General features: G+C 39.0%; 1 protein-coding gene across 1 annotated transcript; it reads left to right on the forward strand.

Moving 5' to 3' along the window:
• Nucleotides 1–781: 781 nt before the first annotated feature.
• On the forward strand, nucleotides 782–3,725 carry LOC110913211. The gene is made up of 2 exons (XM_022158058.2): nucleotides 782–2,607; nucleotides 2,682–3,725. The coding sequence occupies exons 1-2, from the start codon at nucleotides 1,917–1,919 to the stop codon at nucleotides 3,665–3,667; spliced, it is 1,677 nt and encodes a 558-aa protein (XP_022013750.2). The 5' UTR covers nucleotides 782–1,916; the 3' UTR covers nucleotides 3,668–3,725.
• The last annotated feature ends 14,262 nt before the right edge of the window (nucleotides 3,726–17,987 follow it).

The raw sequence follows: 17,987 nt of genomic DNA on the forward strand, positions 1-17,987 counted from the left end.
CAATGCTTTAGATTGGATACGTTAAAACACACATTTTCATATGATTAGCGTCTACATAACATGCGACAAACTACAAAACAACAAAGACGTCGCCGCCACAACACACAACCTATGACAACAATCTAGTTGTCCTTAAACGAAAAACATATTAACTATATTATAATGGTTTCTTAAAGTCCGAACTTTTAAGTACTAAATAAATCGAATGCCACTACCTTTTCCATTTAGAAAAAAATAATTTTCTTTATTGTTTTTCACTTGACCGGTGTGCCAGCTTACGAAAACTTATCAAATCTTCCCTGAGATTTGTGATTTTTGTCATTTTCATCCAAATATTTGATAGAAAAAATAAACAAATTAGACGTTTGGATGTAAATGACAAAATCTCAAAAGTGAAAGACTATATTGTACAAAAAATTGTTTTGAACGAAAATGACAAACATACCTAAATCTCAGGGACGATTTTGACAATTTACTCAACAAATAATATATCACATTTTTAACGATAAAATGTAAAAAATAAATTTTATATATTTTACTATCGAATAACTAAAAGCAGTATTTGACAACAATAGTCGATAATTAATTATCGACATAATATCTAATTTAACTAATATTTGACAACAATAGTCGATAATTACAAATTACACACACCTAAATCTTGACTATACTCATACTCATACTCTTGATTAAAATTTCCATATTTTGGAATAACTTTTGATTAAAGTGTTTTGTTTTACATTTATAAGAAAAGCAAAAGTATAATTGTTTGTCCAGATGTTTTAGTTTGACAGCTGGAAAAAAAAAACAAACACTTAAAAAACAACAAAGAAATGAGGAAAGACATAATAGTAAGTTTCTCGAACCACCCGGCATTCATTTCTCATGTTGTCCTCTTCGCTCAAAATCATAAGTTTTCGTCACTTATCAAATCTCCTGCCACAAATCCGTTAGGTTACCGTCTGTTATCAAATCTCCAACCACAGATCCGTTAGTTTTCCTTTTCTTATCCAATCTCTGGCCACCAGATCCGTTCGGTTTAAATCTCCGACCACCAGATCGGTTAGGTTTTCGATTAAATTGCCGGCGGCTACCAGATTTGTTAGTTTCTGATATGGAAGATGAAGAACCAAAAAACTGTATTTAGGCCGAAACCTGTAAACAAGGTTTTGGATCTTTGAGGGCGATGGAAAAGGTTCCTGCAAAACAGAAAACCGTTAGGCTCGCCGCAGAGATGGGAGGGCCCCTCTGCGACCACCCTCCGGCGTGAGGATAAGTATTTGTTTAGAGAGAGAGAATAGAGAGAGATAATAAGGACGGAGCGTCAGAAAACTGTACTTGGTTTTGTACTTGGCTGAGTATTTATAGTAGTCAACTGAGATGACGTCATTCGGCCATACGCACTCGAACGGGAGTCCGTCTTCGGAGATTCTTGATATGGTGCGGACACATCTTAAGTGTTCGTCCTAGTAGAGCTTGGTTCGTCCTGATGATAGTGTCCGGCCTCGGACATACGTCTTCAAGTCCCCTAGTTTGTTAAGTCTTGGTGAAGACTTTGCAAACTGAATCTTCAAGCTTTTGTCTTATCCGGATGACGTGTTGTTACGGGAATGGCTTAAATGAATGACGTGGAATGTTTTGAGTGGAGGTGACGTGTCGCGGGTGATGTCTGTGATTTGTCCGTCGGTCACCTACACGTGAGGTTTGCGAACCCCCGCGTTGGAATTCGTGGGGGCGCTCTTGATGCGACGGGATGATTTGACAACCCCTTAACCGACTTAAACACTTATATATAAGCTTGATCTTTCTCATTTTTCTCTGTTTTACTGAATCTCTCTTCTGCAAATCCTCTTTATCTTCTTCTTCTTCTTCTTCTAAGAAAGGTGCGTCCCTTCTCTGTTTATCTTTTTTAAAACATGGCTCCAGGCAAGGATAACCTTGCGGATAGCGTTAGTGTCCTTACTCCTCGTCAGTTTGACAAGTTTGTTAGAGAGTATAGGATTCCTTTAGATCTTCATCAGGCCCTTCCTTCCAGAACGGACGCCATACATCCGTTCCGTCAAGGGAAATTTGCTTTTTACACCCGTGTTTGCAACTTTGCTAACTACAGGGTTCCTTTCTCTCGTTTTTTTATTAAGGTTTTGCAATTTTTTAGGGTTCATATTAGTCAGGTTAACCCCTTCGGTCTTAGCCGTATAAATCATTTTGAACTTTCTTGCCGGGCCCTTGGCCAGAAACCAGATTTAAACGTTTTCCGGTACTTTTACAAGTTTATCACGGCCGGAGACTGGTACATGTTCGCTCACCGGGAGAACGTTCCTTCTCCCTCCTCCAACGAGCGGTCTAGCTTGAAGAACTGGAAGGATAACTTCTTCTGGTTAGACGATCGTTGTCTTCCGGAGGACATGAGGTGGCGTTTCAAGGACCAGTCGATGTCTTTTGATTTGGACGAAGGTTTTATTTTTAACGAAGACTTGGGTCGTGCCTTGGTCGAGCATCAGTCCCCTATTCGTCCTCTTCCCGAGCATTTTCTTTGGTTAGGTCGAGTTAGTTTTTCGTGGGCCCGAGGGGATAAGGATTGGCCGATCATTCGCCGAAAGCGTGATCGTAAGTTTCGGCTCTTTGTATCCCCTTCGGCACCCTTATTTGTTTTACTAACTCCCTTGTTTTTGTGAATGTAGGTGCTGCGATGTCGCTTCTCGATGCTCTGAAGGTTCCCAGTATGGACGTGTTTGATTTTGACTTTGAGGAACAAGCTGAAGGGGAGGTTCCATTGATGAAACAGGTGGCCGCTTCGGCGCATCCTATTCGCACCCCTGCTGATCCTAATGCGGCCACGTCATCTGCTGCCGAGGCGACTTCCTCCGTTCCCAAGAATTCCTCCGAACAAGCCGCTACTAAGACGGTTTCCCTTGTTCCAGTTTCTTCTAAGGGAGCCGATGGTTCGTCCGGATCTCAGGCTGGGCGAAAGTCTATTCTAGACGATGTGGATGATGATCCGGAGATCCGCAAATTGGACGAAGCCCTTCTATATCGGCCTTCATCTTTGAAGAGCAAAAGTGTTGGGGCGGATACGGACCTGGTGATCCGTTCTCGCAAGAGGAAGAGTGAGACAGTTCAGATACGTTTCACCGATTCTCTCCCACCGCCAAAATTGAAGAAAACGAAAGGGGGTTCTCATTCTGGAGGCAGTGTGATGGAAGAACTTGATGAACATCTCTCTGGAGGTAAGAGTTCGAGGGAAGAAGCAGCTTTGGCTCGAAGTGGGCCGACTCCGGCTTATTCAGGTGGTTTTATCCCGGATAGTGAAGTGGAGAGTATGGAGATGGAGAATCCGGAGGGTGCGGATAAGGGAAAAGCCCCTAGTGAACCGAAGGTGGTAACTTTTTCAGGTACGCACTTGGGCTCATCTTTGGGTCCGGACTGTTTTATGGATGATGAGGAAGATCAAGTGTCTTCGCTTCCCTCATCCTGGTTCGGACCTGAGTTGATGTCCTTTTTTCGATATGCAGATCTGTTCTCGGATGATATGGATATTGACCCCTCAACTGCCGAGGAAAAATTTATTCCCGAATGGGACATCCGGAACAAAGATACGGTGATGGACACTTTGACAGCCAGAACGATGCTTTTTAATATAAATACTCCGATAGACCATGCTATGTAACACCTCGAAAAATTTCGTCCAATAATGTCTTGACACGTGTCATAAGGTTCCGGTATGTGAAAACATACTTTAGAGGGACGAAAAGTGACAAACAGTGAAAACTATGGAACGTAAGGGTCCAAAGTGTCAATAATGGATAAATAGGCTCTATGATAACCCTACATAATGTTTATAACCTTAAAAGGATGGTTCATGGTTCATACGACGCGGAAATTGCACAAAAGTGAAGTATTGCAAACTATAGGGGCCAAAAGTGTCAACATGTTGAATTTATACCTCTGAGTGAACTTTTGGCAGACCCGAAGCTTTGAGAAGCTAAAATATACTCACTAGAATATGTGGTAAAAATTTCGTGAAGTTTCGTCAACGTATGAGAAAGTTATGGCCAAAACCGTACTTGAGGGACTAAAAGCGTCAACGTCGAATTTCATGGCTTTTCGGTTGAGCGCAAAGTTATCCGAGGACATTTCCATGTTGGTAAATGTCCCAAGGTTCTTAAAAACCAAGTTTGGGGGTTTACGAGTCAAAATAAGTAGCCGAAACATCGCGTGCAAGGACAGGGAACAAATCTGCCAATGTTTGAAAGTTTTTGGGCCTGCAGACCCCAGGCGACCCGCCTGGGAATCCTTAGGCGGGCCGCGTGAGACTATCAGAAGCAAAATTTCGCGAAAATTGCAATTCTGGTCCGAATTTGAAGTGCATAACAGCTCATGGCACCTCCAAAAGCTCCAATAAACATCCTTGCATGCCTATGGCAACAGTAACCTATCCTCAACCTCTGATTTCCTCTTTAAATCAGATCAAAACCCCATTTCTTGGCATTTCCTTTTGTGATCAAGAACACTCTCAACTTGCAAAACTCTCTCAAGCATTTCTGGAGCATTTCTGATCATCAAGGCAACATCCTAGTGTTAACTAAGCTTCAATAGGACCCTTGTAAGCTTCCAATTCGATCTCTAACTCGTTCTTGCATCGCTTATTAGTAAAAGTCAAACTGATTATTCTTATACTTTGACTTTCTGATTAAACGAGTCCTACTCTGTCATTTCTCAAATTGAAACCACATATATGTTGGTATTTATGTGGGAAACAAACCCTCAAAAGGGTATTCTCTGATTCCCACTTTATGCATGCTAATTGTCGAGTCAAACTTGTTTCTAAAAAGTCAACAGAAGTTGTTTTTGCAAAAATAAGCTTAAATGGTAATGTAGATAGCATGCAATCTGTTTGATCATCATAAATAACTTATTATACACATAAGAATGTGTTTTATCATCATCAACTCGACAATCTATAGTATAAATACGAATCGGAACCGAAAGTCTTATAAAACGGCTATTTCGTAGACTATCGATTCGGATTCGTACATGCATGTTTGAGATCTGTATTGGAGAGTATTTTGAACCATTTTTATTTTGGTAAAACTTTCTGGAATTTTTGTTGATTGAGTCTATTCTTAGCCGATTCAAATGCATGTTTCCGATTTATACATAAAGTTGACTATTTTGCCCTTTTTGAGATAAAACGTGATTTTTGAAAAAGTGAAAGAGTAGAAATCTTTATTTCTAATATATAAACTTGCACCAAAAATTTCGGATCAGTTGGTGGTCCAGATTTTGAGTTATGGCCATTAGCGTAAAACTATATCTTAAAGTTACATAAACGGCCCTTTTCGCGTATAACCCATTTCTGGCCACGTTTTGATATAAAACTTTTTACCCACTGATGTATTATAATATTTTGGGATTTTTGATGATTTTTAATTAATTTTTGGCTGAACGGATCTTAGATCGCTTAGTTATTTCGGGTTATGTCGGTTTTGACCGTTTAAGCCATAAAATGAGTTTTATACATTCTTTTGACCCGAAACCTTTTCCTACTGTTTTTAATTGTTGAATAAAGTATTTTAAGTATTCTGGAAATATAAAAATCTCAGCTTTTCTTTGAAAACCCGAAAACGCCCTTAAATCGCATTTTTAGCGTGTTAAGCGCATAGTAAGCGTTATACTTGTTTTAAACATATAAGACTTATACCTACTGATGTAATTAGTATATTTTCATATAATAACAGTGAGTATAAGTATATGAACTCAGATTTCCAGTTTTGGCATTTTTAGCCCTTGTGAAATTACTAAAATACCCCTGCGGTGCATAGTTTGATTTTTAATGACAAGTTTGGTATATGGGTCATACCCTACTGATGTAATATGTTAAATAAAGTATATTTACTATATGAACCAGACCCGAAACTCAGATTTCTAATTTTACTCTTTTATGATCTTTTAAATGACCAAAATGCCCTTCTAAGGCATAAATTGAGTTTAAAATTATTCCGGGCAATATAGAACATAACTTACTGATATTATATCATATTTAAAGCATATTATCTCAGGGAACTTGCATTTGACTCTTTTGGCTACCCGTAACGCCCTTTTTGCGTTCGGTTCGGTTTACGTGACTAGTTTGCGTAAATTGACCGAAACGGGTCAAACGTTATCATTTTTATCTCAAAATCCAGGATGTATTTAGTATACCCATATTATACAAGTATTCAAGCTTGTCGGTTCTAAATCACATTCCATCCGGTCTTTCGCGTAATCGTGCGTTTAACCGTATCATCCTTAAAACTAACCGGTCAAAGCTTAGGCTTAATTAAAGACCCGTTAGTATCCTAATTGGTTATTTATACCATCGTTCCAGACTAGAGCTTTCCGGTAAATTGTACCTACGCTTACTTAGGAATACGGCTGAGTTATTATTCTTGCTATTTAAGACAGGAGCTAGCTCAGGTAAATACATTTTAACTTATTTTCCCTTATACGGGCTTGGGATACGGTATTATAAAAATACCGCTTGGTCGGGTGTAGAAACTGTTTAATCGGAGATGATTAAATTGCATAATCCCGTTTTAATCTGTGTTGATTGATAACAAATAACATTGGGGGTTAATGACCGTGTCCTGGATATCCTTGGCTCATTTTAAAAAGTGAATGGCCACTACGTAAGCACAAGGTGTAGACAGAACACCTCCTGTTGCATATGTATAACGTATACTCACTCGTGAGATTATCTTCTTGTGAGATTATATTTGTGGTGTGTCGATTAATCTTGTCCGGCTTGTATTGTATAATCACCGGCCCTAAATGTTGGACAACCATGTAAATCGGATACAAGATTTTTATTAATAAAATTGTCCCAAGTATAAAGATTAATTTTGCCTCTGTGCATTTTAATCAATGTGTCAAGATATTTTGTGCCGTTTGCACTCAAATTACTTTTCAAACTCTTTTTCCAAAATGAGTCAGTTAATTGTATTTACCAGTGTAAACTGACGTATTTTTTTCAAAAGGTTAAGTGACAGGTACTATGCGTAATTGGCTGGGAGCTCGGGGCGTCACTAGGGAATCTTGCAAGTCCTAGATGCCTAAAGTCTATTGAACAGTTATCTTTTATTGATCCGCCTGTGGATCCTTTACCTTCCGTTGTAATACTTTGACATTACTTATATTCGGAATGTAATATATTTATCTTTTGCTTCCGCTGTGCATTTATATATTGTGTTGTTTGTCTATGATGACGCCAACTACGTCACTATACTCCCCACCGGGCCCACCGGTGACACGTGGAAAATTGGGGTGTGACAGGTTGGTATCAGAGCCAACGCTGAGTGAATTAAACACTATCCTAATGTGTTTAATCTCAGTGACACAATTGCACATACTCGAGTCTAGACTTAACATAGGAATACTCCCGATTCTAATCTGGAATTTACTGCTTCCGATTATTTTTTTTATATTGGATACGTCGTCAAGCGAAGAAGCCGTAATAGGAGTTCTCCACACCGGAGCCCGAGATGCTGAGTCTCGTACCGCGGCTAAAATGGAACGAACATCCAAGGAGAAAGCATTCGGAACTAAGATGAAGAAGAAACTCCTTTTACTGAAAATCGTTTTCCTTATTAGTCCTTATAAGGACATAATTATCTTTTAATACCTACGGGCCAAACTTATTTAAAACATCCATTAGTGATGTAGTGCCTACGGGCCAAACTTATTAAAAATCCATTAGTGATGTAGTGCCTGCGGGCCAAACTTATTAAACATCCAATAGTGATGTAGCGCCTACGGGCCATACTAATTGTCATATAAGACAGAAGGCAGTGGTGGTCTATGACTCCCTGTCAAGAAAAGGTAATGAACTTTGATTCACACCTAAATGCCTTGATCCCAGACGATCATGGCTTATAAATTAAACTTGTCCGCGTGACTAAGCCTTTTGTGCTATTACTAAATGCCTCGATCCCAGACGATCATGGCTTATAAATTAAACTTGTCCGCGTGACTAAGCCTTTTGTGCTATTACTAAATGCCTCGATCCCAGACGATCATGGCTTATAAATTAAACTTGTCCGCGTGACTAAGCCTTTTGTGCTATTACTAAATGCCTCGATCCCAGACGATCATGGCTTATAAATTAACTTGTCTACGCGACTAGGCCATTTGTGCTATTATTAACTTATAAATTAGGATTTATGATAAAATCCTGAATAAAATAAATATCCTTCCTTCCCTGCCAGTAGGCATTTTTAAAAAGAATCTTAAAGGTGAAATCTAGCCTACGCGGCCAAGATGGTGAAACCTACCCAAGGGATTCAGATCCTTGTTAACGCCGAAGAACGTGTTAGCACTCCTGACAAATGTGATTCGATAAATCACAACAATCAAACTTATATTGGATTCTTCCAATTTTCTTATCTAGCCTAGTGATTTAGAAATCATGGCTTGTGTCATCCTATAAGATGATCACATTATAAACATCCGATAGTGATGAAGTGCCTCCGGGCTAAACTTGTTGTCCGATAAGACAACGACGGTGGTGGTCTTTGACCTCCTGTCTAAAAGTGTTGGACCAGGTCCAAGCATAACAGTCGGTAGGATCCATACGATCTCGACTAATAGCATCTGAGAAGATGATCATATTATAACCATCCCTCAAGAGGGGAACGCCCAAGGGCTATGCCTATTGTCCTAAAGGACAAAAGACAGTTGAAGTCTACAACTCCCTGTCAATAGAAGGTAATGAACGTGATTCGAACCTTAAATGCCTCGATTCTCTGAAATCATGGCTTACAAAAAAAAAAATTTAGAACTGTCCTGGTGACTAGGCCTTATGCGCCACTTAATATCCTTAATGTTTGATAACTAGGATAAATTATAATGGAAAATACTAATTAAATATAACTAACAAGTTAACCGATATGGTTTATATTACCATGGTTGATAAATCGTCAAAGATGATGATTCCATAGCAATCTCTGAATAAATCATTGTTAATAATTATGTAGCAATCAAGCTACATGGCTGGATTAGATGAAGTTAACAGTCGTTTGAAGGAGAGCAATGATACTACCGGAATTAATGTAACTGGAGCAGAACTGCAGGCAATAATAGATTATGCTGTTACTCGAGCTCTTGATCGACAGAATGATGAATCAAATGATACCCACTCCAAGACTCTATCTATGGCTCGTAGTAAGCCCCCTCCTGAAACACATGAGTCAAGGAAGGTCGATGACCATAACTTGTCAAATCAAAGGAGTGTTCCGTCTAGACAAGTTGTGTTTCATCAAGAGGCACCAGTTAAGACCTGTTCATATAAGTATTTTATCTCCTGCAAGCCCAGAGACTTTACAGGAGAAAATGGGGCCATCGATTGCATGACATGGCTCGATGAGATGGACGCTGTTGTTGACATCAGCGGTTGTGCGGAGCAAGATGTTGTGAAATTTGTTTCACAATCATTTAAAGGAGAAGCGTTGGCATGGTGGAGATCATTGCTCCAAGCCACGGGGAAAGTTCTACTCTACAACTTATCTTGGGGACAATTTGTTGCTTTAGTCAAGGAAAACTATTGCCCTCAGCATGAAGTAGAAAAGATAGAATCAGACTTCTTGACTTTGGTCATGGAAGATTTGAATTGTCCGGCATATGTGACAAGTTTCAACACTATGTCCCGCCTAGTTCCTTATTTAGTCACCCCTGAACCTAAACGCATAGCGCGTTTCATTGGAGGCCTAGCACCAGAGATAAAAGGGAATGTTAAAGCATCTAGGCCAACCACATATAGGTCCGCGGTGGACTTATCCTTATCTCTCACCTTAGATGCAATCAGACTTAAGTCCGTTAAGGCTTCTGGCGAGAGAAGAAGAGAAAGAGAGGAGGAAAACTCTCATCAAGCTAACAAGAAGAAGAAGGGAAGCTTGGAGCATGGGAAAGATTCCGAGTTTAGGAAGAACTCGAGTCAGTTTGATAACAGACCCAAATGCAATAACTGCAAAAAGCAGCATTTTGGAAAATGTACAATAGACCCACGCGCTAAATTGTGTGGAATTTGCAAGACCAAGGGCCACAAAACCTTAGAATGCAAGGGGTTAAAGAACGCCACATGCTACAACTGTAACGAGGAAGGACACATCAAAACCAACTGCCCAAAGCTTATAAGGAAGCCTGAGAGGCCAGGAAAAACAAATGCATGAGTCTTCCGGATGAATGCTAGGAAGGATAACTATATAGCAGGTACTTTTCCTTATCAAGCAGTTTATGCAGAAATTTAAATTGATACTGACACATGTGATTCAATAATGAACGATCACCGTTGAGAACTGTTGTCTCCGTCTTAGTAGGACTTCAGTCATTTTATGCGAAGAAAGGAACTGGCCGATGATACTTTAGAAAATGCTCCAACAAACCTTAGATGGATATTTTATATCTAAATAGGAATCACTCTTTTCTGATACCCCTATGGCAAGCTTTCAAGCTACCTAAATTCTTTAATATAATAAAGACAGGTGTGACGCTTTGATCCTCTGTCAGAAAGGTAATGGACTAGGTCCAAATCTTTAATGCCATTGATGGTCTTTTGCGACCTAGGCTAAGTAATATTAATATATTTTAAATAACGTTCATTAAGAATGTTAGTGCTATAATAGCCTGTATAGGTGATTGACACCATGGTTAGTATATATTAAGGTCATCAGAGTGAAAAATAGCAGTTGTTGGATTTCAACTAAGAAATTGTTTTATTGGTATTAGGAACCAATATCGAGTATGGCAAACTCGGGTAAGATAACAGTCAATCGCGCCATTGATGACGCGACACATGCTAATGATGCTGAAATTGTAAACCTTAGAATTTCCAAAGATGTTCTTCAAAATATGATAGACGCAGCCGTTGGAAAAGCTGTGAAGAAGGCTGTGAAAAAGTTAAAGGAGCCCCATGCTGCTCAGTCCAAGTTTTATCTAGGACCACATTTCCTTGCTCTTAAGGAGGATCTCGTTCATGCCTCGGATGCAAAGGATGAACTAAAAAGGAAAAGGGAGGTAGAAAACTCCCAGAGTTCTAAGAAAAAGAACAAACAAAAGTCTGACAAGAAACCAGTATGTAAGACTTGCAAGAAGCGCCATTATGGGAAATGCAGGCTCAAACTAAGATCCAAATCACAGCCCAGGGTTTGTGGGATCTGCAAGTCTAAGGGACATAAAGCATTGGACTGTAAGGACATGAAGAATGCAGTTTGTTTTGGCTGTAATGAGAAAGGCCACATCAAGACTACGTGCCCTAAATATGTCAAGGGAAATGCGGCGGAGGAAGTAAAGCCAAAAAAATTGAAAGCGCCTAAAGTGCCTAAGCTGGCCCATAAATAATGACATCAGGTACAATTCCTTGTCGTTTTATCAGTAATTTAAATGCTAAGAGTTTTATTTGGTTCGGATACCAGTAAATCCTTCGTAAACTATAAGTATATCAAATTTTTAAAACTCTTCATAAGGACTCCATATATTAAATATGAGGTATAAACTACCAATGGAATCTTTAATGACCTCTCTCGCATCCTCGGAGAAAATCCTTTCATAAGAATCTGGAGTACTCTTCCCCAGAAAGAGTACGACAATATATATTATTTATTTTATTTTATTACTTTTCTCATTGTTTTCTATCGTCTGCGAATGCCAAACTATGTTTGATAAGAGTGCCATATGAGGATTTGCGTATCCTAGTGCGTCCCATAGATTACTTCCATGCCTGATCAGTATGGAGGTTTAATGCATGGGATCCCCGAAGATATCCCAATCGTCATATTGTACTAAAGTCAACTAGGAATATTCAAAGAAGATATCCTATATAAAAATGTCCTTATAAGTATCTCTACTTAGGGCATCTTTGCAATGGTAAAGGGAATGTGTCATTTATCTGACACCGACAGCGATAGATGAGCCAAAGCCCAAGAGTACGGAAATCTCTGACATCTTTATGTGTCATAATTAGCTTCCTTATAAGAATTACCATGTTCACCTCTTGAGAGGCAAGTAGAGTTAAGATCTATATCCCATTTCGGGTTATTCTATTATGAAACCTTCAAGGTAGCTAGTACCATCGTTGGAAGAATCGAAACCCTGAATAAGTAAGTTTTAAAATAAAGGATTCATATAGCCTAACTCGATATCCTGAAGAAATCGGCATTGAAGGTTCATTCTGCTTATGCATTGAATACCACAACCCAAATTAGGCAACGATTAAGAATTCCCATCAGCTGCCCAGGATCGTCGATTGTTCGACTAACTGAGAGAATTAACTATCCCTTAAGATTAGTTTTAAGTAATGGTTGGAAGAACCATTTCACATTAAGATAAGCATTCCTATAATAGTGATGTATAAGTATCAAGGCTACTCCTTTGGAGACCTTGCTTAGATGGAATGTTAATTATCTATTGCTAAATAGAAGATTGGTAAGTCCAATCGTCCGGCCTGATAGTTGCCTTGGAAACAACGAATAAGATCAGGCAAATCCATGATCATCTGTAAGATTGCCGGTTTTGGCAGAAAAATCAAAGAGTTGTGAAAATAGCAACCCTCCTAAGTCCTTGTTAAGAAATAAGGTTCATCAAAGACATCACTCTGGAAGGGTGTGCCAAATTAATAAGTATCAGGCTAGTTAAACTCTGATTATATATAAAAATCATTCGAAGGAATCGAATGTATCATAGATCATATAACTTATGAGCTAAAAGCCTATTTAAGGAGCTTAGAGGAGCTCGCGATGTATTGCACCCTAAGGATTAAGGGATATGTTTCGCCAATAAGTCAAGAAGCACTATCACATAACGGTTGGAAGACTTGTGATATAATGATAAACCCATATCGAATGCGAATCCAAGGCGCAAAGATTTTCACGTCGAAGTAGGTGAAAAAGTGTTACTTAAGGTATCACCTTGGAAAGGTGATGCGAATTGGTAAGAAGGGCAAGCTAAGCCCGAGATACGAAGGACCTTTCGAGATTTGTCGAACGTGTCGGGTCAGTTGCTTACAAGTTAAACTTGCCTGAAGAACTTAGCGCTATTCATAATGTGTTCCACATCTGTAAATTGAAGAAGTGTTTCGCTGACGAATCACTGGTTATACCGCATACAGATATACACATAGACGAAAGTCTAAAATTTGTAGAAAAACCTTTGTCGATTGAGGATCGACAGGTAAAGAAGCTTCGAAGGAAGCACGTGCCTATTGTTAAGGTCAAGTGGGATGCCCGTAGAGGACCCGAATACGTGGGAAGTGGAATCCACGATGAAAGAGAAATATCCTCATTTATTTCAGTAAATCTCGAGGTCGAGATTTCTTTTAAGGGGGTGAGGATGTAACACCTCGAAAAATTTCGTCCAATAATGTCTTGACACGTGTCATAAGGTTCCGGTATGTGAAAACATACTTTAGAGGGACGAAAAGTGACAAACAGTGAAAACTATGGAACGTAAGGGTCCAAAGTGTCAATAATGGATAAATAGGCTCTATGATAACCCTACATAATGTTTATAACCTTAAAAGGATGGTTCATGGTTCATACGACGCGGAAATTGCACAAAAGTGAAGTATTGCAAACTATAGGGGCCAAAAGTGTCAACATGTTGAATTTATACCTCTGAGTGAACTTTTGGCAGACCCGAAGCTTTGAGAAGCTAAAATATACTCACTAGAATATGTGGTAAAAATTTCGTGAAGTTTCGTCAACGTATGAGAAAGTTATGGCCAAAACCGTACTTGAGGGACTAAAAGCGTCAACGTCGAATTTCATGGCTTTTCGGTTGAGCGCAAAGTTATCCGAGGACATTTCCATGTTGGTAAATGTCCCAAGGTTCTTAAAAACCAAGTTTGGGGGTTTACGAGTCAAAATAAGTAGCCGAAACATCGCGTGCAAGGACAGGGAACAAATCTGCCAATGTTTGAAAGTTTTTGGGCCTGCAGACCCCAGGCGACCCGCCTGGGAATCCTTAGGCGGGCCGCGTGAGACTATCAGAAGCAAAATTTCGCGAAAATTGCAATTCTGGTCCGAATTTGAAGTGCATAACAGCTCATGGCACCTCCAAAAGCTCCAATAAACATCCTTGCATGCCTATGGCAACAGTAACCTATCCTCAACCTCTGATTTCCTCTTTAAATCAGATCAAAACCCCATTTCTTGGCATTTCCTTTTGTGATCAAGAACACTCTCAACTTGCAAAACTCTCTCAAGCATTTCTGGAGCATTTCTGATCATCAAGGCAACATCCTAGTGTTAACTAAGCTTCAATAGGACCCTTGTAAGCTTCCAATTCGATCTCTAACTCGTTCTTGCATCGCTTATTAGTAAAAGTCAAACTGATTATTCTTATACTTTGACTTTCTGATTAAACGAGTCCTACTCTGTCATTTCTCAAATTGAAACCACATATATGTTGGTATTTATGTGGGAAACAAACCCTCAAAAGGGTATTCTCTGATTCCCACTTTATGCATGCTAATTGTCGAGTCAAACTTGTTTCTAAAAAGTCAACAGAAGTTGTTTTTGCAAAAATAAGCTTAAATGGTAATGTAGATAGCATGCAATCTGTTTGATCATCATAAATAACTTATTATACACATAAGAATGTGTTTTATCATCATCAACTCGACAATCTATAGTATAAATACGAATCGGAACCGAAAGTCTTATAAAACGGCTATTTCGTAGACTATCGATTCGGATTCGTACATGCATGTTTGAGATCTGTATTGGAGAGTATTTTGAACCATTTTTATTTTGGTAAAACTTTCTGGAATTTTTGTTGATTGAGTCTATTCTTAGCCGATTCAAATGCATGTTTCCGATTTATACATAAAGTTGACTATTTTGCCCTTTTTGAGATAAAACGTGATTTTTGAAAAAGTGAAAGAGTAGAAATCTTTATTTCTAATATATAAACTTGCACCAAAAATTTCGGATCAGTTGGTGGTCCAGATTTTGAGTTATGGCCATTAGCGTAAAACTATATCTTAAAGTTACATAAACGGCCCTTTTCGCGTATAACCCATTTCTGGCCACGTTTTGATATAAAACTTTTTACCCACTGATGTATTATAATATTTTGGGATTTTTGATGATTTTTAATTAATTTTTGGCTGAACGGATCTTAGATCGCTTAGTTATTTCGGGTTATGTCGGTTTTGACCGTTTAAGCCATAAAATGAGTTTTATACATTCTTTTGACCCGAAACCTTTTCCTACTGTTTTTAATTGTTGAATAAAGTATTTTAAGTATTCTGGAAATATAAAAATCTCAGCTTTTCTTTGAAAACCCGAAAACGCCCTTAAATCGCATTTTTAGCGTGTTAAGCGCATAGTAAGCGTTATACTTGTTTTAAACATATAAGACTTATACCTACTGATGTAATTAGTATATTTTCATATAATAACAGTGAGTATAAGTATATGAACTCAGATTTCCAGTTTTGGCATTTTTAGCCCTTGTGAAATTACTAAAATACCCCTGCGGTGCATAGTTTGATTTTTAATGACAAGTTTGGTATATGGGTCATACCCTACTGATGTAATATGTTAAATAAAGTATATTTACTATATGAACCAGACCCGAAACTCAGATTTCTAATTTTACTCTTTTATGATCTTTTAAATGACCAAAATGCCCTTCTAAGGCATAAATTGAGTTTAAAATTATTCCGGGCAATATAGAACATAACTTACTGATATTATATCATATTTAAAGCATATTATCTCAGGGAACTTGCATTTGACTCTTTTGGCTACCCGTAACGCCCTTTTTGCGTTCGGTTCGGTTTACGTGACTAGTTTGCGTAAATTGACCGAAACGGGTCAAACGTTATCATTTTTATCTCAAAATCCAGGATGTATTTAGTATACCCATATTATACAAGTATTCAAGCTTGTCGGTTCTAAATCACATTCCATCCGGTCTTTCGCGTAATCGTGCGTTTAACCGTATCATCCTTAAAACTAACCGGTCAAAGCTTAGGCTTAATTAAAGACCCGTTAGTATCCTAATTGGTTATTTATACCATCGTTCCAGACTAGAGCTTTCCGGTAAATTGTACCTACGCTTACTTAGGAATACGGCTGAGTTATTATTCTTGCTATTTAAGACAGGAGCTAGCTCAGGTAAATACATTTTAACTTATTTTCCCTTATACGGGCTTGGGATACGGTATTATAAAAATACCGCTTGGTCGGGTGTAGAAACTGTTTAATCGGAGATGATTAAATTGCATAATCCCGTTTTAATCTGTGTTGATTGATAACAAATAACATTGGGGGTTAATGACCGTGTCCTGGATATCCTTGGCTCATTTTAAAAAGTGAATGGCCACGACGTAAGCACAAGGTGTAGACAGAACACCTCCTGTTGCATATGTATAACGTATACTCACTCGTGAGATTATCTTCTTGTGAGATTATATTTGTGGTGTGTCGATTAATCTTGTCCGGCTTGTATTGTATAATCACCGGCCCTAAATGTTGGACAACCATGTAAATCGGATACAAGATTTTTATTAATAAAATTGTCCCAAGTATAAAGATTAATTTTGCCTCTGTGCATTTTAATCAATGTGTCAAGATATTTTGTGCCGTTTGCACTCAAATTACTTTTCAAACTCTTTTTCCAAAATGAGTCAGTTAATTGTATTTACCAGTGTAAACTGACGTATTTTTTTCAAAAGGTTAAGTGACAGGTACTATGCGTAATTGGCTGGGAGCTCGGGGCGTCACTAGGGAATCTTGCAAGTCCTAGATGCCTAAAGTCTATTGAACAGTTATCTTTTATTGATCCGCCTGTGGATCCTTTACCTTCCGTTGTAATACTTTGACATTACTTATATTCGGAATGTAATATATTTATCTTTTGCTTCCGCTGTGCATTTATATATTGTGTTGTTTGTCTATGATGACGCCAACTACGTCACTATACTCCCCACCGGGCCCACCGGTGACACGTGGAAAATTGGGGTGTGACATGCTAGAAGCCGTAAGATGAAGAATCCGGATCTGGGGGCCGCGGTTTTGACTAACTAGGCTCAATCTAATATCTTTGTGACGGAGCTTTACCGCAGGTGGGTCGAAGCGGAAAGCGTGCGGGAAAATTTGGAGAAGGAGGTTCGCTCACTGAAGCGTAAGGTTCTTAAGAGCCCGGAGGTGGAAAAGAAGGTAGCCCAACTGACCCAGGACCTTCGAACTCAGCAGGAAAAGGTTAACTCTTTGATTGCTCAAAATCAATCATCGCAAGCGGCTGCTGTGGCCGCTGCTGAAGACAGGGATAAAATCTCTTCGGAATTCAAAGAGTTTTCCGAATCAATGAAGCAGAAGGACGGAGAGCATAAGATAGTTTTGGCGAAGATGGAGGAATCTCTTACCAATGCTCGTCTCGCTTATGAGAGCATGATGGCTGGTACGTCCGACTTTCTTTTTTATTGACCCCTTATTTCTTCTGTTTTTCTAACACTTTCCCCAGAGCGTGATGCACTTAAAACAGAGGAGGCCGATTTGAAGGATCGTATCGAGGAGGTGGAGACGGAGAATGCGTCTCTGAGAGCGAAGGTGAATGATCTCCGTGAAACGAAAGTTTGGATGCTTTCGGAGGGAGCACAACTTTTGGCTAAAAATATTCACAAGGGTAAAGAGATGACTGCCGCTGTGGCTGGGGTCAATAATGCGATGAGTGCGGTGGGCATTAACTCGGGTCTGCATGCCGGTTATGTTCATCCCTTGCAGAGAAAGACTCCTTACAAGGAGGTTCCGTTGCTGAACCGTAATGCTTCGGAGGAACTTAAAACGGCGATCGTGTGACAACTCGAACTTTAGACCTATCGTTGTGTAACGTACGTGAACGTGTTATGATTTTACAAGCTTTGATGCTAATGAATGTTATGATGTTTATGTGCATTATGTGTGAATGAATATTATGTGTTGCACGAGCCTAAACCACACGCCAACACCCGA

This window comes from Helianthus annuus, chromosome 15 (genome assembly GCF_002127325.2).
Source record: "Helianthus annuus cultivar XRQ/B chromosome 15, HanXRQr2.0-SUNRISE, whole genome shotgun sequence".
In the NCBI taxonomy this organism is placed as follows: Eukaryota; Viridiplantae; Streptophyta; class Magnoliopsida; order Asterales; family Asteraceae; genus Helianthus; species Helianthus annuus.